At 33.8% G+C, this 23,002-nt stretch overlaps 1 protein-coding gene and 1 long non-coding RNA gene across 10 annotated transcripts in view; both read right to left on the bottom strand.

Annotated features, from left to right (window-relative positions):
- Positions 1 to 23,002, bottom strand: part of RFX3 (regulatory factor X3) — a 294,672-nt gene that overhangs the window by 26,866 nt on the left and 244,804 nt on the right. For all 9 annotated transcript variants that reach the window (XM_074394749.1, XM_074394751.1, XM_074394752.1 and 6 more), the window contains 4 exons: positions 20,627 to 20,724; positions 17,097 to 17,246; positions 11,272 to 11,480; positions 3,104 to 3,257 (listed from right to left, as the gene is read on the bottom strand). In XM_074394749.1, the coding sequence (XP_074250850.1) occupies positions 3,104 to 3,257; positions 11,272 to 11,480; positions 17,097 to 17,246; positions 20,627 to 20,724 (611 nt within the window). The remainder of the gene's footprint in view (positions 1 to 3,103; positions 3,258 to 11,271; positions 11,481 to 17,096; positions 17,247 to 20,626; positions 20,725 to 23,002) is intronic.
- Positions 6,851 to 11,265, bottom strand: LOC141583721 (uncharacterized). Its single transcript, XR_012516571.1, has 2 exons — positions 8,211 to 11,265; positions 6,851 to 8,179 (listed from the first exon to the last, which is right to left on the bottom strand). It is a non-coding gene; the product is annotated as an uncharacterized LOC141583721 (long non-coding RNA).

Raw genomic sequence — 23,002 nt, forward strand, 5'->3', positions numbered from 1 at the left:
ATAAATGATAAATCAATTTCAAAGATGAGAAATCTGAAGTTCAACACAAGTCAACAGGACTATACCACTAGACATGACAGAACCAAAGTAGAATTCACACTTGACTCAAAGTCCTTCATTGCTTCCAGGTATTACATCTTGGATTATACAAATCAAACAAAGAACTCTGCAGTTAGTATTGTGGAGCTTCTAGAATGATGAGTGTATAAATCAGAAAGACTAGAACTATTTAAGGTATTCTGTAAGAACTGAGTCTCCCTGGGAAACTGATTTTTAAGACATGAAGTAGGAGTTAGAATGGGAACGGGGAGATAGGCAGAGGCTTCTAGGTAGAAAGAACCATTTACACGCAGTAGTCCAAGGATGAGAAAAGCTTGGTGAATGAGGACAGAGAAAAGGCCACTGTGAATGGAACAGAAAGAGTAGGAAGTGGGAAGTTGACATTGATCAGAGGGGCAGGATCAGATCATGCAAGAGCTCATGTTAGTAGCAGAAGGGAAAGCCACTGAAGCATTTCAAGTGGGGGATGACACAGTCAGCTTTGCATTTTCATAAGATGATACTGACTGCACTATGAGGGATTTGAGAGACAGAAAACTTAGTAACTGGTTGGAGATGGAAGTCAAGATAGAAGGACATAAAAAGGGAATGCTCACGTGTCTGATACTGATATCATCAACTGGAAGGATTGTGGCGCCATTTACTGAGAAAGAGCCATTAGTAGATACAGCAAGACTATTAATTTTGTTAAGTATACAATATGCTCTCAATAAATACTGACAATTGTTATTGTCTTTGTGGTTGCTATTATTACTCATTATTCCATACCACTCTCTGTGACTGGGAGTTACGGTGATTTTTATAGATTTCATGGATTTTGGCCTGATGTGTTGCTCCCACTACGTACCCAAGCATATCTGGATTTGGTGACTGGAAAAGGAAGTCCCCCAAGGGACCAAGAGTAGGTAGCCTTAGGATAATGTGAGGAGAACATGAGAAAACAGACTTCCTATTTTTTGAATTTCCTTCTCTTTTTCCCCCAAATCAAGAAATTTTAGATACAATAGTATGACCATGACCAACAGATTTATTAAAGCAAACAGTTACATATGAGGCATCAATACTGTATGGGGAGATCAAATAAAATTAGCCTTAATTTGCCTTTTAGGGTAAATAATGGAGCATAGATAGGTCAAAGGGCTTTCCTATAAACTAAGTAAGCAAAGAAATCAAAAAGTATGCTTAGATCTTTGACCTTGTTTTTTTTTAAATTTAGATTTTATGTATGTATCTTTGCCTCATGTAAAATTTGTCATATTCATTTAGATTGTTTACATGTAGAGAAAAAAAGAATACCTATTATGATGGTTAGTTGGCACTATTGATTATGTAGCCCATTTTAATTCAGGTGCCACCTGTGCAAGCATATCAGGAGACTGCTAAGCCTTCACACTGTGTGACTGGCTTATGTCCACCGCCTTTGTTCCCTAGAGATGCATACTTACATCTAGTAAACCAAAGTTCATGCATCAGGATTAGCCACATGGTGTTAATGAGAATCCCCACTATCATTATCCTGTTTATCCTGTTAAAGAAGTCCTAGAGCATATGAGGTAGATGGCAAATGTGTTACATAGACTAAAAGGCAAAGTCCGTTTCTGAAGTCTTGAACCCTGAGCTGAGAAACTTTATAGTACTGAATCTAAGTGCTAACTGGGCATTTTCTAACAAGGCATCTATAAAACAAGTCAAGAAAGAGGCAATGAAAGGAAGTCAAATGTAAGAAAAGTCCAGATTGTTTTGGTCACATGAGGTCCTGCTTACAATGGAAAAGCCACAGTGATTCCTGCTTAATCACACATATATATTTGACAACATTTAAGATTAATCATCATCAGGGACCATCATACAAACACATATAGATTGCTATACAGCAAGGGGTTTTAAAGAAGTAGAAAAGATGAATATTTTAACTGACCTTCTAGACAAGTTTGACACGTATTTTATTTACACTAGATTATAGAGGTCCTTGAAGTATTTTAATGCATTTTAATGTATAACTTGTTCTATTAAACTAGGAACAGCACCTAATAATATATATTTTCATTCTTTTTTATTTATATACACACATATACCTAGTTTAAAAGTGAACGTCTTTTTTGCTGCCTTGAGTAATTTGTCACATTTTCTAAGCTGGTATAATTCAACAAGGTGTAAATCACCCCTGCCTTGAGCATTCAATATAACAAAATAAGCTAGTGCTGAATCATTTGAACATTTGCATCTATTCCTCATTATATTAACCGGCTCTTGTTCATATTCAGAGTTTTAGCTTTTTGACACTTGTTAAGGATAAGCCATTTTGATTACTATCCAGAAATTCTGAAGAAGAGAATTTTCCCCCTCACATCATTAGTGGTTAGAAGCATGGGTTTGAAAATCAGACTGTTAAAAAAAATCTCTACCATTTTTCAGCTGAGTAATCTTTTAACTTTTCTGTGCCTTAGCTTTCTACATAAAACTCACATGCTTATTGTCAAAAAGATAAAGTAGAACCTACCTCAAGGACTTGTGTTAAGTGCTGTATTACAGGTAAAAAACATTGATCTGTGCCTGGCACATAGTAAGTGTCTAAAAAATGTTGGTTATCATCATTACCATTTTTATCCTTCTAAAATACAATCATTGACTTTGTTCTTGGGGACTAGGAAAAAGAGTCTACAAAAGAATAGTCTAGAATATTCAAACATTTTCCTTTGTATTCCTAGCCATCTGCTTTATCAGAAGCATCAATCTTTTTCCCATTTAAAATATTTTTCATATTCCAATGGTTCTCAAGCTTTTCTTTTACATAGGCACCTGTATAATAGAGATAATCCATGAACTTTCACGATACAATCTACAATTTTAGAATCTTTTGATTAAGCACATATGAACAGAGGGATTTAAGGAACCCTTGTAATAACTACAGAGCCCCTCCTGGGTCTGAGGTTGACTTGGTTAGGAACCATGGTTTTAATCAATAATTAATATTTAGACTGAAGTGTAATTTTAGTTTATTTTAAAAAACCCAGTGGGTCATAGCTCTTTTAGCCTCTCTTACCTCACCCATGACTGCTATAGGAGTCTCTCCTGTTGCCTGAGCAACACGATGTTCTACTAAGTAAAACATATATTCATCGTAGAGTAGACGAATCAGGTGGAAGGAGCCAAAGCTAGCAGCACTGCGTAAGGTTAAGTCCCGAATAACCATTGAGCTGTTCCAAGAGAAAAGACATACATGCAGCTAATATTAGTGACAAGAATTAGCATTCAACCTATCTTTCCTCTTTAAAAATGTCAAGCTGGGAGCCTATATGGTTGGTATAGCATAAAACCTGCCATGAAATAATTTCACTATTGAAAGCAGTTGGCTCAACTCATTTAAATAGAGTGATAAAGAGGTAATTCTCACTGAGACTTGATCCCTTTTAGAGACAGATAGGTCTTAGTGGAAAAAGTCATTTTACTATCATAGGCAAGTCTGCTCCATCTATCAAACTCACAAATTAATCAGAATTGAACAAAAATATTTCTGAATGGTTGACCACTCATCAACACCCTAAGAAAAAGCTACTCGAAGTAAAAATCTTATTGATGAGGGTTGGCAGTCTGTTCTCTCTCAATGATAATGACCTTGGGGGTATGCATTAAGAAAAATATGTATTTCTGCCAGACAAAACTTACAAAATATACTAAGCAGTGTTCTCAGATGTGGCAATATAGAACATAGGCAAGCATGTACAGGGATTCCAGCAATGTTTTTGGAAGGCAAATGTATTAAGTGCTTCCAGTTTCTTAACAATTTCCATTTAAATTAAGGCACATTTCCATTAAAAATAAGCATAATAAGATCAATTAAGAAATGTCTATCTTTGAAAAGGCAAACATTTAATGTATATACCAAAATATAAGCAATAATATTAATAAAATACCAATAATAAACTCTACTGTATTTAAAACGGAAATGAGTCCAAAATAAAATCTTGGCTTCAAAATGCCAATCATTAAGCTTGTTCATGTACTTTAAAACTTAAAATATTCCTAATTTAGAATCAGAGTGAAGTGTGTTGAGTGTGTGTATGTGTAGGTTTCTTATCACTTTCATTTACTGGCCTTTTCCAAAAGATTTTTGGCTTAGGAACAACCATTCTTTCTCAGGAGGAAGTGATAAAATCTCACCTATGCCTCGTTTTGCAGTAAAGAATTATAAAACATCAGGCAAATGGAAAAACAAAAGACTGTACTTTTGTTTTCTGTTTCATTTTTCAACCCTGTTTAAATAGAGACTACTAATACATCAAATTGTATGCATTCAACTTGGCAAGTGACAGATCATCCCTGTCCACCTGAAACACAGAAGCCTTGGATTCTGTCTCTTCATTAACTGTTGACCTTAAAAAGATCATTTCCCTGAGATGTTTTTCCTCTTGCATGAAAACAAAACCCTACTTTTAGTCTTGGCTAACTAACATGCTTATTTAAAGGATAAAATAAGTTAAAGGATATGAAATCAACTTATGAATGAATATAATGCTATTCAAATGTATGTGATCATGGTTATAATACACAGAATAGGAGAAGCTTTCGTCATCCTCATTTATTTATGGGTAGCAAGAATAGCAATTATTATATGATGATGGCAGAGAACTTCTCATTTTTGCAGATCTATTTACTAAAATAATGATGATGATGATGATGATGATGATGATAATAATAATGATAAGCACAGGTTTGTAGTTACACAGACCCAGGTTACCACAATGTGATTTCAATTGTGATCACATAATTTTTTGTAAGGTTCAAAGTTTAGCCTAAGAGTCAACTGACATAACGTATGTGAAATCATAAGAAAACTATCCATGTAATGTATACTGTTATATCCATTAGTGTTAATAATATATTCATTATTATAAATAGTTAGGTCTAGTGAATGATGTCTTAGAACTGATTACCTTAATGAATTCCTGAAGTTTACAACTCTATAAATAATTATTAAAAATAAATGAATACTTTCCTTTGCATGCCAAAATATACGACAACATTCTATATGTAATTCTATCCATGACTTTTCCTAAAATTCAGTGACATATTACCAATTTGTAAAAATAATGTATAAGATTATAATAGCTATGTGAAAATAAATATTTCTATTCCTATGGAAAAAAAAAATTGAAGCAGTAAATCACTTGCTAAAAGAAAAAAAAGCAAAAGCCACACAAAAATAAAATGTTACATAACATTTTTATCAATACTAACAATGACATGAAATAAATTATTTTTAAAGAAAAACATGAATAGAATATTTACTCCTAATTGCATTTATCTTGCTGAAGAAAGCTAGCAAATATTTAAAATTTTCAAATTTTAAAAATGTAAAGTATAAGACAAATGGCTAAAAAACATACAAAAACATGACTAATCTTATTTAGAATTAAAAAAATGAAAATTAAAGCAAGATACCACATACAATCCATAAAACCGTCAGAAGTTAAAAGACTCAATGTTACAGTTGGTTTGGAAAACTCTCCTTTACTGTATCTAAACGTTTTGTTGAGGGAAATTTGGCAGTATGTGTCAGAATTTAAAATGTCAAAACTTTTGATCCAGCAATCTAATTCTAGAAATTTACACAAATGACCAAAGAGATTTAAAACTGCGGCGCAATATTTGTACTAGTTAGGAACTAGGAGAAAAAGGTAAATATCCTTAAAAAGATTCTCTAGTAGGATGCTGATTAAATAGATTATGGTTCATTTAGATAAATAATTTCATGCAATTATTATAAAAATGAAGTAGAAATATAAGTAGTAACATAGAAAGGTGTTTATAATATAATGGTTTAACTGAAGCAAGATATATGAGCTCATTTACATAAAAACTCTCCATATGTTAAAAATTCCTACTCCTAAATAAATTGGATATCTAATACTTTATTAACACTGAGATCACACACTTCATTAAACTAGTATTAGTCACTTTAAACATTTATATCCTTTTACTTGAACTTATCCAAAGATATATGTATAATTATATATGAAGACAATCGTAACAGTATTTTTAAAAACTGTTATCAAAACACCAAAACCCAACTTAATGTTCAAGAAAAAGGGAATGTTTAAATAATGTATGAGGCATAAACATAAAATGATACGAGGACAACAAACATATATGTTTCTGAAGATATTTAATGGCAAGAAATGCTCAAGATAACGATGGTAAACAAAAAATGTTGAGAAAATTATAGGTAAATAGTCTACGGTAAATGACTGGATCCCAATTTTATTTAACACAAAAAGAAAACATTTAACCAGTGGTAATTTCTGGGTAGAAGTTTTTTGTATATCCTAGGTTATCTTTTTAAAAAATTAATTAATTAATTTTTTTAGAGATGGGGGTCTTGCTAGCCCAGGCTGGGGTGCAGTGATGCCATTATACTTCACTGCACCCTTGAACTCCTGGGTTCCAATGATCTTACCCTCTTCCCCTCCCATAGGCACTTGCTACCATGCCCAACTAATTATTTTGTTAGAGATGGGGTCTCACTATGCTGCCCAGGCTGGTCTCGAACTCACTGTGTTGCCCAGGCTGAACTCAAGTGATCCTCCTGCCTCAGCCTCCCAATTAGCTGGGATTACAGGTGCAAGCCGTATTTACCAGAATTTTTAATGTGAGCACATATTAATTGTGTAATAAAAATATTTATTTTAAAATATGACATTCATTATATAATAATATAGAAAAACAATACTGAGTCAGGTGAATGTTAATAAATGTTTGCAGGAATAAATATCACAGATACAGAATGAACTTTTTATATATTTCTAAGTTCAAATTTTAGGCCTTTGTATTTCTCTTAAAATATAATAACCCTGAAATCATGTGAACAACTAAGGAGAATGTTCATAACAAGTAGTTTTCTGATATCATTTTAGAAATACAAGTTCAACTTTTTCCAAGAAAACTCACATTTATTTATTCAGCAGATATTCATTGTGTTCCTACTCTATGGCATGGTCTTGGTTCAGAGAAATCAGACAAAATTTGGTTTCAAAAAAGTTCACATTCTGTTAGGTGAGACAGTCAGTAAATATACAGGTAGATAAAAAATATAAAGTTAGGGAATAATACAGCTATAAATCAGGGCCAGAGATTGCAGAGTGATGGAGGCAGGCATTTTAAATTGGGGTATCCGAAAAATTCTTTCTGAGGAGGTGATAATCTGAACAGAAACTGGATTGAAGTAAGAAAATGAACACAGGTGAAGAATTTTCCTGGCAGAAAGGACAGCAAATAAAAGACCTTGAGGCAGAACTGTTTGCTGTGTTCAAAGAGTGGCCACGAGGCTAATGTGGTAGGAAGGCAGTGAGCAAAGAGAAGAATACATGATAGGACCTGGAGGTCCCTAGTGGCTGGACTGTGTAGGGTCTAGTAGGCCATGATAAGGCCTTTGGATTTCATTCTGAGTGTTTTGGAAACTTTTTGGATGGTTAGGCAGTCACCTTATTTCAGCATCAAGTGCACATGTAATACTAAATACTGTTGGAAGTTTTTTTTTAAATTATTAATTCTCAATTCTAATACCTAGTTATTTAAAAAACACTGACAAGTAGACAAGTATGTCATGAAATTATTGTCATATGTTTACAAAAGAAATCAGTTGAATTGTATCATTAACGCTGTATCTACTTTATTATCTCTATGTCAGGCCTCCGCTCTACATGCCAAGTATTAAATGACACAATTAACATTTAATTGGAATCCTATTGTCCGATTCAGGCTTCTGTAAGATATGCTGTAAAACTGACTCCACTGAATTATTGCTAAGTTACCATAAATTCAACTCTTTTTAAGATCAGAGTTGTAAACGTTAATTATTTTATAATGGACAAGAAATATCTTTGTATATTTATCTTTATAACTCATGGTGTGGAAATCAAAACACACACCCTAACACAGGATAGTCAACCTGCCTCTTCTGAGTGTTTGAAGATGCATCACACCCTTCAGGTGACAACATCACATCTGTGATCCTTATGTGAACTCTCTTTGAAAAGTGCTTACAGTTGATTCAAAAAGAGTATTACTTTTTGGAAGATTCATATATTGTCCAGTTGTAGGCAAAGTAGGCAACCTGTGCCTACTTTTAAGCCACAGTATCAAAGCTATACATTTCATTCTTTAAAAATGGGATATCTGAATCACCTTCAGGGTGGCCCTGAAGAATGCTCTCTTCTGTTATTCACAAAACACACAAGCTGAGAAATGGCCCACATAACATCTCCATTTCTACCCAAGAAAGACAGTGATTTTCTTCCCGGCTTCCCAGGGAACCACCATTAGTCGCTTAAAGCCAGGTTAGGCAAAGAGAGCCTCCATTCAGAGCAGAGCCTGTTTGTAGTGCTATATCAACTGCTACTATCGTGATTCCCTGCAAGTTCATTTCTGTATTTCTATGCATGTAAACATATACAAAGAATTTTAGAAATTAGAAGATTAAGCATCTGATTTCAGAACATGAAGTGTCTGTATACGTGATTACCAAATTTATAATGGCATTTACAAATTTACAAATTTTTGGCATCTGTAATGCCAAAAACACTTTAAAATATTCTAAGTCTGCTTCTCTGATAGTTTGTGAATGCAATTTTTATTACTCTATATGTTCTTATGTCTCAGAAAAAAACAGTTCAGATATTAAAGGTTCAACTTTCTAAGCTATTATTGATTTTGCGTACCAACAGGAGGTATGCATCTGTCTGAATGTGCCTTTCCTTCTGGGGCCCTGAACTGTACACCTTTGAGTCTTTTTGAAATGAAAATAATAACCATAATAGTGTCTAATAATAACAAGCCAATTATCCCCAACGCAGGGAGGACAGATGGCGGGTAAGTGATGATCTACTGGGTATGTATATCTGCAGATAACTGAAATACAAGTAAGTAATTTTCTCTCTTTGCAAGATACCTGTAACAGATCTCTGTGGAGATGAAGGCTCTAGGGATGTACTTCTAAAACAATATCAACTAAATATAGAAGAAAAAAAAAACCCAACAACCACAGTAAAAGTAAGGGCAAGTCTGACACTAACAACGTAAGAACGCGGTAGGAAGAAAAAAACCACCTTGCTTTTTTGGATGTAGAGGATGGACTGTGCCTTTGGTGCTGTAAATTTTGCAACAGCCAGTCAGTGTACTGCTGTTTCATCAATCATCATGGAGCATATATACCATTTATGTTATTTTCTGAGAAAAACAATAAATAAAAAAAACTCTCGGGCAACTGGGAAAATATCTGAAATCCTAAAAACTGTTCCCGAATTAAAATTTCTAATTCTACCAATACTACAACTGTTGCTGCATCTACTTTGAGAACACTGTGATAACGCATTTCAAATCCTCCCAGGAAAACTTAATTTCTCGTCAACACATTTCTCATTAACACCCAGATCTAAATCTAGCACTGGCTTCACTGATGCATACCACTGGGTCACAGAGCCAGACAACACCTTAATAATGTGCTCCAAGAATTATGTGGGCTAAAGATATTAAATATATGAGAGGTAGAACTGTGGAATTGTACAACTACAAAAACCAAAACCAAACAACAGCAAAAAACTGGCTGGCTTTCTTTCATCACATTTGACCCTTAGGTAGACACTAGACAGCAATTTTCAGGATGTTAGGACAACGTTAACTCTTAATGAAACAGGTAATGTAGATCTGTATGTTTACTTCAGTTTAAGAAATGCGAATTTGGAACAAATCAATGGAGAAAGAAAAAAGTCACTTAAAATAAAACCAAAGGAACTACCACCAAAATTAAAAGACCTCTGATTCCATCGTTATAACCAATGGTGGTAACAATATGTTATATAGTCTGGGTTCACTGAGTTTACAAGTACTATAAGGTTTCTAAATTGTGTTATTCATAGTCTCTCCTTCCTCACAACTAGCTTTGGACTCACCACTGATGTCCAGATGATGACTATCATGTAGCTACAGATACAGTCGGGTGAATGTCCTGTGGCCAGCACTTTTTGGTATGTTCATGGCTGCACAGAATCTACACTAGATACTGCCTATACTTTATAGCAGATATTAATCTTAGGGCCAAATCAGTGTGGCAGTTTTATCTAAAGAAGCTCAAAACTGAACTCTCACCACAAGAACCAATGCCAGAGTTAAAAATATAATTTACCCAACTTATGAAAGAGAATTCCACCTGCCAGTTCCATCCCACATATATGGTAGAAACACTGACCTACAAAGGTCATAAATGCTGGTTTTAATCTTTGTGGCAGTTACGGTCAACAGTTCATTACAGCATTTGATGTATGTCATGTAATCAGAAAGCTCTTTTCTTCTGGGTGCTTCTATGTCTACAAAAATACATGTTTCTATCTATACTATTATAGTCAAAAAGTGATTTATATTATTAAAAAGCTGTGTTACTAATAGATTATTGGCTATCATTAGAATCACCAGGAGAGCTTTCTGAAAAAATTCCTGATCACCTCCATTTCTAATTGCTATCTCTTAACCACCAAGATTTTGGTTTAGTAGGTCTTGGGAGGCACCTAGGATTTTTTCCTTTTTTTACATTAATTCTGATGTGCAGCCAGGTTTGAAAACAGTTACAACTGATAAAATTAAGAAGCTAAATAGATAGTTTGGGGCATGCATCAGAATCAACTGAAGTACTTTTAAAAATATGACTTGTTGGGCCTTACCTCTACAGGTTCTGATAAGGTAGATTTGGAGGAGGTGCTAAGAATTTGCATTTCTAACATGTTTCCAATTGATAATGATGCTACTGGTTTAGGGACCACATTCTGAATATCACTAAACTAGAGAACAAAAAGGAGACTAGTGTTAGGCCTCAAGAAAGTAGCCTAAATAATGTATGTTGCAGGAGGGAGGACAGTAGCCCTTTTCTGATTACTGCTGAACACATGATCTAGACTGGAATCTCAGATGTTCCCATCTGAGAACACCTAGGGCTTTGAGCAGGGATTTCTTTTCCTAGAAGAAAATTTGTTTCCTTAAGTTTCTTGGTACACTTCTATGATGTTGTAATCACTGAGTTGGGTTGAAGGTAGTTATAACAGGGAGTTTCCACCTGCTAAAGTCCTTACTCATTTCTTTTCTTTTGTCAGAGAAGCATACACATACACATGCACATATTTGCAGAATATGAAAAAGAAAGCTTAGGAAAAACCTAGATGATACCTGTAGAAAGACCATTTTAGCAGAAATTGCCTGGCGGCTTTAGGAAAACTGGGTCTTCCTTCATAGGGTTTTAGTGCTTGCATCATCACATTGTCAAGCCATGCAGCCCACTGCTCCAGGGTGCTCTGCTGCTGAAGAGTCATCTTGAAGTCTGTTTCTAGTCTCTGAACCATGTTGTCATCACACTGGCATACCCAGGAAGCCTGCTCCTGAGACAGTAACATGGAAAGCAAAGGAAAAGTTCAACTCAGCATCCTTTAATTGAATGTCAGCACACACAACAGATGCAAGAACAGAAAATTATAATAAAAGCTTCAAACAGTTAAATGAATTCAGAAAATAAACAACAACTTGTCAATTATTAAGGTAACACAATCTATCAATTTTAAGGGATGAATATATTTCCTTGCTCACTCTGGTACATAAAAAAGTGATGTCACATATAAGTATGACTTGGTTTTTCTACATTAACTAGGCTGTGTAAAAGACTAAAATACATGATTACTTCAAAAAACAGAAGTCTGAACCTACAGTAGGCAGGGTTTTTCACTCTATTCAGCTTTCAAAAGTTATCTTTTTGTTCCCCACCAGATAAAACTTTAAAACCAATTCATTTAAGAAGATTTAGGGTAAGTCAGACAGACAAATAGAAATGGCCAAAAGTGGTCCCCTCAAGATTAAAACAGAAATAAACACTGAATGGTACTAGGTAGAAGCATATGCTGTTAAGAGTTTTATGGATTCGGAACAGAAATCTCAAGGGCTATCAAGGCAAGGCTATGAATGCAAATTAATTCAGAGAACTGAAAACAACAATAACAACAACAACAACAAAAACCCTCTGGAGAAAATGTAGATATGCTTCCTGCCAAAAAATGTGCTTATTGCAATTTTCCTTCTGGTTCTGGGTGGGAAATTTCATGTTTGGTAACAGCAATGAAAATAGGAACTTTTAAGGCTACTTTTCAGTGGTTGCCGTAAGCTTTGTAATGTTTCTAGTGCTATGCTGTATTGTGAGATTTAAAAAAGCCTATTCACTCAAGGAAAAACATAATTCTTTGGTAATGTAATATTTAACTAGGAATGAGAAGACACAGACTTTAGGTCTTTAATTAATGATACTGACCTCAACCAATTAATTTATGTGGGCCTCAGTTTCCCTAAGCATAAAATTAGAGAAATAAAATTTAATGAAAAATTTTAAGCTAGGTTAATTGTGTCCAGATAATTTTGTCAAGATAGATGTCTTTGGAGAAGTATCTTTGAGGCTCATATATATGTGTGTGTATATATATATATATATATATATATATATATATATACACACATATACACACACATATATATACACATATATATATATACAGACACACATATATATATACACATACATATATATATGAATTTTTCTTGAGTGTATATAGCTTTTTTCTATATGCTCTCAAATAATAAGTTCATTCAAGTTGACAATTTCAACTGAATAAATTCATTATCTCCATCCTCTAGTTCCAGTATCTCTCCTGATCCTACAGACTTTATCTATTTGAGGGAATTTAAACCTAGAGGCACTTCAAATGCAAAATGCCCCAAACTCAACTTATTTTATTTTCCCAGGGAAGCATACTGTTTCTTCTACATCGCAGCTGATGATACTATTCACTTCCTTTTTTTCTCTTATCTAATTAGTCATAAATCCTTTCAGATGTTACCTTCTAAATATCACCTTTAAATATTTTAAGTATACTGAAATATAATTATAAAAAACGTAAATATGAATAAGCAAAAAGGAACAATGACAACAGTAAGCGATTATAACATGTTGATGTATGTACCTTCATTTTCCACATGCATACATAAATATATCTATGCATATATTATCATATATATGCATTATTTATGCATACATTAATATTTTAAATTTATATTTGTATTATAAAACACATTCAAATATTTATACATGTTTTATACTCTTATATGCTTATACATACTTAAGTGTTTAAAATAAGAGGATCATATTATATTTTCTATTAGCTATTCTGCTTAGTTTCACTTAGTAATATATAATAACTATCTTTCCATGTAGGCAAATTAGACCTATATTTATTGTCCACTGAATGAATTTGTTTTATTGCATAATATACCATTATTTATATAACCAATCCCACATAGACATTTGTTTGTTCCAACATTTTAGTATTATAAATAAAGCTGTAATTAGTAGGATAGGTGTTTTTGTTTGTTTGCACATTGATAACTGGAAGGGGAAACTTACCACTTACCAGTATTCATGAAGGAATTTAATTTCATTTTTTACTATAAATTCAAGCTCACTATTTACTTGGCAGTTAGTTTTTGCCAAGAAAAGATAATTTAAAACCAAACTTAGAGAAATAAAACCACGGCACATTATTCTGGCTTTTCAAAGTACTTTATATTATACTTCATTTTACTACTCTCTAAAGTGAAAATATACTAACAATAGAGCACATTGTAAATATTCCCTTGTGAAACAAATATAGGTATTTCAAGTCTATAATTGAAAAAGCTAAGGACATTTACAGATTTTCTTAACTTAGAAAAATATATATCCAAAATGAAAAGTAGTCATGAGTTTCAAAATCAGAATGCCTTTTAAATATAGAAACACAAGTATGTGCAATAGCTAAGTTATCAGGTCAATTCACCCAAACCTATTTAGCCCATAATGTAGATTTCAAAGCCTACCTATTTGCATACAGAAAAATTAGAGAATGATACCATTGTAATACTATCAATTAAATGAAACAGGAAACCAAGTATCCTGCAATAGAAAAATTATCTTAAATGCATAAAGAAAAGAAAATTTAATTAGAGGAGAATAAAGTAGTGAAAAGTGATATATGGATATCCTGAAAAGAACTTTTGATACTTTCAAGCTCTTAGTGTATTATAATATTGACACATATGTAATTTCATTGTTTTAAATAGAAGTCTCCTTATTACAAGAGTGTCACTCTTATATTGTCAGATGATTGAGGTTCATGTTATAGGAGTTGGGATGACTTCCAAATGAACTGAAGATGGGGATAATGGTGAAATGGGAGGCAAAGGACTCTGGGAAAATCTGGCAGAACTAGGAAAAGAAAAGGAAAGAAACAAGGGTGTTAAAGATGAAAATTGTTAACCTGAGAAAGAGATTACTCATTAAATGTACAGAGGTGTGAAAAGTAAAATATAGGGGGAAATGAAGGGCTCACTATTGTGTCATGGTACTCTGAAGAAAGGAAGAAGGTTTTGGAGGGCAGATGCTGAATCATACTGGTTTCAGCAACAACGAGTATCATGGTCGATCCAGAAAAACATGATGCTCAAAAATAGAGGAAAAGAAAGGGTATTCTGAAAGTTGGTGGCAGAGGGTAAGCAATCTAGTAGACATATCACTAATCATTGATATGCAAAGATTTATCAAGATTAATGCTTATAACAAGCGAAGAACTCATTTGTAGAAATACTTCATTGAACTTCAGATACTCAAATACTTATGTGTATCTATACATATAATAATGCTAACAGAACACTGAAAACCTTTCTCAGATATTATTAGAAATAATTCTTTAAAATATTTTCTGTTATTGAGCTTACATTACTTTTGAAACTAGAAGTTGCCTTACTTCTTCAACTTTTCTTAAGATACTTTTAAGATACCTTTCCTGCAAAAAGATTTGAAATAAATATTACAGTATAGATTTTAAGGCAATATAAACTTTTAATACTCTTGCTTATTCAACTAATGTAAATTATATTGAAATATATAAATGGTTTTGTAAAGCTGAGAAAGTTTGTTCTTGTAAAGAACATATTTGTATGTCTGTATGTGTTTTTGTAGATGGATAGAGATTTTTTAAAAACTTTATATAATAATTTAAAGATGGATGGATGGACGGACGGACGGACGGACGGACGGACGGACAGACAGATAGATAGAAGTTTGAACCCAATCCATGAAAATCATAATGAACAACTAATTTATTATACTCTACAATGGATCAAGCCCAAACATTACTTTTTGGTATATTTTAAAGGATAAAAATAGGTGAGAAGTAGTAATTAAAATATCTAGAAAATAAAATAATAATTAGTTGACTTTTAAACAATGGTATTGTTTTTTTAACAGGCTTATTAAGATGTAAGTCACATATTATACAATTCATTCATCTAAAGTATGCCATTCAAAGGCTTCTTTCAGTATATTCACACAGCTGTACATCACTCACCACAATCAATTTTAGACCTTTTCATTTTTTCTCAAAAATTAACCCCATGCCTCTTATTTGTTACCTCCTAATATTCTCAATCCCCCAGCCCTAGGCAACCACCAATCTACCTTCTGTCTGTAGAGATTTATCTATTCCTGAATTTCATATGAATGGAATCATGCAATGTGTAGTCCTTTGTACCTAGGTTCTTTCACTTTAGCATAATGTTTCCAAGATTCATCTATGTTGCAGAATGAATCAGAACTTCATTTCTTTTTATTGCCCAATAATATTCCATTGTATGGATAGATCACATCCTCACCAATGGGATATATTATTATATGTCTTTTTGCTTAGAACCATTTTAGAGTATATGAAATGGTACCTCACTGTGGTTTTGACTTGTATTTCCCTGATGGCTAATGATATTGAATATCTTTCAATGTGCTTATTGGCCATTTGTGTGTTTTCTTTGGGGAAACATCTATCTACTCAGATGTTTGTCCATATTTAATCAGGTTGTCTTTTACTACTGGGTTGTAATAGTTCTTTATATATTCTATACCCAAGTCCTTTATCAGATATATGATTTGAAAAACTCTTCTCACATTCTTGGGGTTGTCATTTCACATTCTTGATGGTCTCTTTAGAAACTCAAAAGTTTTAAATTTTGATTACGTACAGTTTATGTAGTTTTCCTTTTGTTGCTTATGCTTTTGGTGGACAATTGTATTGTTTATATATGGCAACATTTAGATTCATTACTTTAGTATCAGAAATAAAATATTGATATTGAAATTCTATAATGTTTCTAACTTAGCTTTCAAAGTGTACAAGTGGGTAACCTGATCACAAGGTTAAAAAATATTTTTTCATTGAACTATTACAGTAGCCGAACTTACTGCACATAATCCTTTTCAAGTGAATAAATATATACTAGGCAGCTATAGTAAACTCTGAAACAGAATAGGCCAGGAGCGGTGGCTCACGCCTGTAATCCTAGCACTTTGGGAGGCCGAGGTGGGTGGATCACCTGAGGGCAGGAGTTCAAGACCAGCCTGGCCATCATGGTGAAACCCCATCTTTTAAAATAAATAAATAAATAAATAAATGAAATAGAATTGTTCTTAGTTTTTAAAGGAGGGGCACTAACTTAGAAATATCTCTGTATGTCATGGTACAAATTATTAAATACATAAACAATAATCTAAGATAGGTGCTATATGGTGGGGAAAGTGAAGCCACAGTAGTTAAGTAACCTGCCCAAGCTCTCACAGCTTATAGATGAAAGGGTTTAATTTCTTGCCATCTATCTTTAATGACTGTGACCTTTATTATTCCACTAACTATTCAGCAAGTCCTGGTGATACATTATGTTGTCTTTTAGAACTGTAAATGTGAGCAGACTTTCACCACAAACATGGGAGCAGTGTAGCTGTATCTGAGTCAAGCTCCTCTCTTTCAGGACACTGTGAATATAGATGCTGCCTGCTTATAGATGAGACTTTGAAAACAAATTTTGGGGATTCTAATTGAGAACAAATTGCGTATCTTTCCCTAAGAGACATACTTCACAAGAAAACAGAGTACCTGGACATTGGCGAAGTCGACACGGTTGAGGTCATTGAGCATCTGGTTGATTTGGGAAGTGTTTTGAAGCACTGCACGAGCTGCCTGGGCCAGGTGATTGAGCGATGTGTATCTTCGCAGAGTCTGGGCAAAGGCACTTACAGCGGCAACCTGTAAAGCAATCCAATTAAGTTGGGATTCTGTTTCCTCCAGTAAAAGAAACCACTGCAGTCTTCGAATCTTTTTTCCCCTGCCAAATTTTAAATGCTTGCCCCTGACACTTATTTAAAATTCATTTGGTGAGAGAGTTTACTTGTAAATTATAGCATTTAAATCTCTAAACCAAGTATTATTTTTATTTTTAGTAGGTTGAGGTCAAGACTAAAACAAATTCCCCCATTCTTTGATGTCTGAGTGTAGCATTAATTAAACCAGCCTTAGGCCAGGCGCAGTGGCTCATGCCTGTAATCCCAGCACTTTGGGAGGCTGAGACGGGTGGATCACGAGGTCGACAGATCAAGACCATCCTGGCCAACGTGAAACCTCGTCTCTACTAAAATACAAAAATTAGCTGGATGTGGTGGTGCGCGCCTGTAGTCCCAGCTACTTGGGAGGCTAAGACAGGAGAAGTGCTTGAACCCAGGAGGCAGAGCTTGCAGTGAGCTGAGATTGCGCTACTGCACTCCGGCCTGGCACCTGGTGACAGAGCGAGACTCTGTCACAAAAAAGAAAAAATTAAACCAGCCTTGCAAGTAACTACTCATCCACAGTGAGAAATGACTTTGAGCAAGGAAGCAGGAGACATGTTGGTTTTCATTTCTTTTTAACTGCTCTTTGGATAGTCAACTACAAACTAGGCAAATTTTAAAAGTAGGGATTTACAGTTTGGTTTTTCAAATAAAAAGAGATCTGAACATTCCTACTCTTTAAATTGAATTTAAAAATGCATTACCATTCAGATGTATTCTAACTACCTTTATTTTGTAGAAACGAGTAAGTTTGAGGTAAAATTATCAGAAGCAAACAATCAGAAGAGGCGTTTTTTAGAATTAGAGTTTCTTTAAAAGGGCTATGTAGTAAACCTCTAGTTGCCTCTCAAAATCTACTTTCCATTTTTCTTCATCTTGTTCTGTGCCCAGGAAGATTGATTTGAATGGACCACATTAACCTCCCACCTTGTTTTCTGGCTTCCACCTGGGTTTGACCAATGACAGGCCCTGGCAGGAGATGGAAGAATGGGAAGAAACAGTGGTTACTACGGTACTTATTCTCTACAACCTCTGCTTGCTGCCTATTTTAGCTGCCTTCTTTTTCTAATGTTACCACAGTCCTGAGGGAAAGATTGGATCTCCTAATGCCACAGCTTTCACCTTTCACCCCTTCATTCCTAGGGGTGGTTAGGATTCCCACTATTGACAGCCCTGGGATGCTTTACTATTCCTCCTTGTTTTTCTTTTCAACTTTGTTCATACCTTTGGAGATAAACTCTTCTTAAACATTCTTAGATTATCCCTACCTTTGGATACACGATTTGTTTCCTGTTCAGATCCTGAGTATAGCAGTTACGTTCAAAGATAGCAAAGATAATGCAAAAAAATTCTAGGTAAAATCTAAGTCTCATAATCTCAAGGAAATTTGTTATGTGCACAATATAGATCTAATGATTTTAACCTTTTAAAAATATATTTAAAATCTGACATATTTACAGGGATGTATAGTATTGTACTCAATCACTATATGGGTATATAAGGTGCAAGTAGTTGAATTATCAGCTGGGAGTGGTAGAGGGTGTTCACAGGGAACAGGGTGCTGTATCTTGACAGTGAGATGTTTGAGGACTATTCGCAACTCAGAGGAAGCTCACATACCCTCACAAAAGAATCTTATTCCATTTTTGTGGTTTAAATTAATCCAGTATATACTATGTGCCAGGCTCTGGGTTAAGTGTCTTACATATCTTATTCAAGTCTCATAACTATCCTATTAGACACATATTATGATTTAAAGAAGTAGCTTGCTCAAGGTTGCAAAGAAACTCCATTAGTGATGGGAACTAACCCGGGCATTTTGATTCCAAAAACCATAGTAGTTGGAATGCTGTCTCCTGTGTCAGGGTACACTGTCTCCATTAATTGAATGTGGAGAGGAAAAAAAAGACTACATATCAGTGAAACCAGAAGAGACGGCACCCTCTACCGTAGTGAATCATCGAAGCCAACTGTGGAGGTCAGTGAGATGGCCAATGTTGCAACTGGATTGTTACCACATTCACTTTGACAATACCAAGAAGGGAAGTGCTTTAGCTGTTTGAAATATTGTTACAAATGTGTCTGAAAGAAAGTTGAAAAGGATTTCTTGATCATAATCAAAGACGATCTTCTTTTTTGCACACCTCAATGTGGTACTCTACAACAGCACTGCCAAAGAGAACTCTCTGCAGTGATGGACATGCTCTACATATATGCTGCCTAGTACGGTAGCCAGCAGCCAAAGGAGGCTACTGAGCACTCAGAATGTAGCTAATGTGACTGAGGAGCTAAATTTTTCATTTCACTTAATTTAAAATTCTAATTTAAATAGCCACATGAGGCTGGCCCTAGTGGATAGCCACACGTGGCTGGCCCTACTGTGAGAGCACAGCTCTAGAGGAGCAATCTAATGTGGGCACATCAATGAAATGTTGCCTTCTGTATGTTTTGGAGAGAGTTTTATTGCAAACTTTAAGCCCAAGCAAAAGAACTGGAGGCCACTTATGTTCCCACAGAGGTTTATCAGCTAAAATAACTTCAATTTATCAACTCTGACCCCAGATTCAAGAGCAAGGGATATTGTTGGAGTCTCATAGTAAATACAGTCATTGACAAGAAGCCACAAATGTGATTTCTGGTACCAACATTTAAATAAAATTTAGAATTTGTCCAATCTTGCTATGTGGATGTGTTCACAGATAAAATGAAAGTAACATGGCTGACAGAAGATAAAGTACAGACTAAAATTTTTATCTCTAAATAATTCACATTCCTGAGATATACTGATTGTGAGTTAATTATTCACTTGATTCATAAAAGCATTCTCCAGTGCTTAAAAAAAACCCAAAACATCCTGAAAAAGCAAAAGAACATTAATTTATATGAACTTTTCTGCATAAGTACAGGAGGAAATTTTAGAAATAGAAAATTCCTTCAAATGGAAACTATTTGAATGTTCTAGGCTATTACTTCAATATTTAAAATTAAACATTTATGGTTTATATGCTTCTTATATAGTTTAGAGAATATATTATATGTATATAATATATTGTTTAGAAAGATTTTGTAAATGCACCACACTTAAGCGTCTCTAGTCTCTTTGAAAGGAACACTGTCAAACATCTCTTGTGCAAGTTCTTTATTACATGGTTACAAAATACAAATATAAAAATCAGTGTTAAAAGATGATGTATATTTTAACCTCAACATTTTATATAATACCATTTGATAGAATAGATGTAAAGTTCACAGTTCAGAATAATTTCCTCTACACAAAAGAAAAAGCAAGGACATAAAGTATACCTTGGTTTGTATCATTCTCTGTGGAATATTGTTCATGGCATTGGAAAGCCAACCTTCAAGGCTTTTTGCAAAATTTCGAATGGCTTGGGTCAAGGCACCTAAACATTAAAGAATAAAAGCAGAATGAAAAAGGTATGAAATAATATTAATCTTTACGCTAGAATAAAAGAAAACGCTTGTACACAATATCTGATAAAGCACAGAACTCATATTGACCTCATTGATGACAGTTTAACATTATTTCTAACTTTTTAAAGCATCCAAGAATTATATATTGGGCTTTTTCTTTTAAAGTGACTTTGTTCCCAGATACTTATGACACTGTTTTGGGAAAAAAAGGATACAAACATTTTTGCTTACAGCAACATATACCAGTTGTGAATATACTTATAGAATTTTCTTGCTTGAAAAAAGCATTCCTTTCATTAACAGTTTTGTGCTAAAGGCTATGTATTTTCTTAGAAATTCTTTATCTCGTTTTTTCAAGCTCTTAATCTATTTTCATTTCTTTTATTAAAAAGAAAAATAATGCAAAGCTTTCTCTCTTTATGTAACTATTTACTTAAAAATCTACGAATTGTAGTAATTCTCGAATTGTCGAAAAGGGAAAAAGTAAAATTGTTTGAATTGAAATTTTTGAATAACTATTTTCCATTTCACTTGGCAGGCAGAGATAAAAGATCAGTAGGATAAAATTGCAGTCACAGAAACCCATATTCTTAAGATATTCCTAAAATAGTTCATTCTGTATTCTTGATGTATCTGTTAAAACCTGAAATAGGTATAGGTTCCATGACAGAAGATTTTATGGTGGTCAGAAAATGATTAGAAGCATCTTCAGTTATCAGTGATGACTATGACTATTTTATTAGAAAAAATCTGCTTATTGAGATTGCTATATATTAGAGACAGAATACCTTTCTTGTTCAACAAGTAACTCAGTTAATAGTATTTTACTTCTTGTGCCTAAGGCTCCACAGTAGTGTAGAGAACAATTTTAGATATTTAGTAGATAAGTGTCTGAAGCACCCACAACACAAAATTAATCTTTGCAGCTTCTCTATAATGGGGTAGGTATCAAAATTTGCTGTCTACTATAAGAAACACAGCCCCAAGAATCTTAATGTTACTAATAGGCTTAAATTCCTTGGTTTTTCTTTCTGTGCTCAAATGAGTCTGACACGATTCTCTATTACTTCTGTTAAGAGCAGGTGTTAGAAATAATTTCACTTACTCATGTTATTTGCAAACAATATAAATTTTACTATTCCAATAATAAAGACAATTAAATGCGTTTTCAAGAGATTTGTTTTAACTATTCAAAACTAGAGAGGCAAGATTGGAATGGACTAAATTTTGGCTAGGAAAAGCACTAAAGCAGTGCAGATCCTTAACCACGAGGATCACCTACTGGAAACACTGAATTCAAAATTTCTTGAGAGTTAATCTCTTGAAACCTCCAAAGCTTCCCACTTTAGCCAAAAAAAGGAAAAAGAAAGAAAAATATTTTTCTGTTGTATCGTGCTAGAACCATGGAGGGCAGGCATGAATGAAAATGAAAAAGAGTGAAAAAAAATTTGTTCAAGGTTAATTTTGGCAATCTGCATTTTCCGTTTTTCCTACAATGTGTGTACAATTACTTAATCTGAAAAGTAACCCCCAAATCTATAAATGTTACTTTAAAAATATTTATTATGGACCTTGTTTTATCTAGATACATTTAATGCAAGGAAAATTAGATAAGCAGATATACAATTTGCATTTTAAATAATGGTGAATTTTTATTTTTTTCTGCTTAATCATATTCTGGGCCATCTTTGGTTATACTTGTAATTGTACATTTAAGTGTTGCCCATTGAGTGTTCATACAATTAATATTTTTTTCTTTTTCAGATAAATGTATTTTAGAATACAGTAGCTTCAAGCTGACTTTAAATTAGTGTGATGTGCAGACTTTTTTTTTAGCTAAAAAAAGAAATCCCATCTGGACAGAAAATGGTAGAGTGAAGTGCTAGTAGCCAGGAAAATACAATTTTTAAAAATAAAATTAAGTTTGCTCTCTCTATAGGGATTCTTGTATGTACAAAATTGTGCAGATTGACAACTTTCAAAGGCTCATGAATGGATGGTTTGGAATTTAAATTCTAAAGCTGATTTGTCTCAACCTGCTCAAGATTAATATTAAAATGCATACAAATGGAAGATAGATATCTAAATTGTATTTTAAGCTTATTTTGTTATACCTCATTGTAGAATGGGAATTAAATTTCCAAATTTCCTTGGTAGAGTGGTATATCAATCAATGCATCTTATGCTTTCAGAGAAAATATAAAACTATTCAGGTATTGGCTGAATGTAGAGACAAGCTCTTTGACA

This window comes from Saimiri boliviensis, chromosome 2 (genome assembly GCF_048565385.1).
Source record: "Saimiri boliviensis isolate mSaiBol1 chromosome 2, mSaiBol1.pri, whole genome shotgun sequence".
NCBI classification, from domain to species: domain Eukaryota; kingdom Metazoa; phylum Chordata; class Mammalia; order Primates; family Cebidae; genus Saimiri; species Saimiri boliviensis.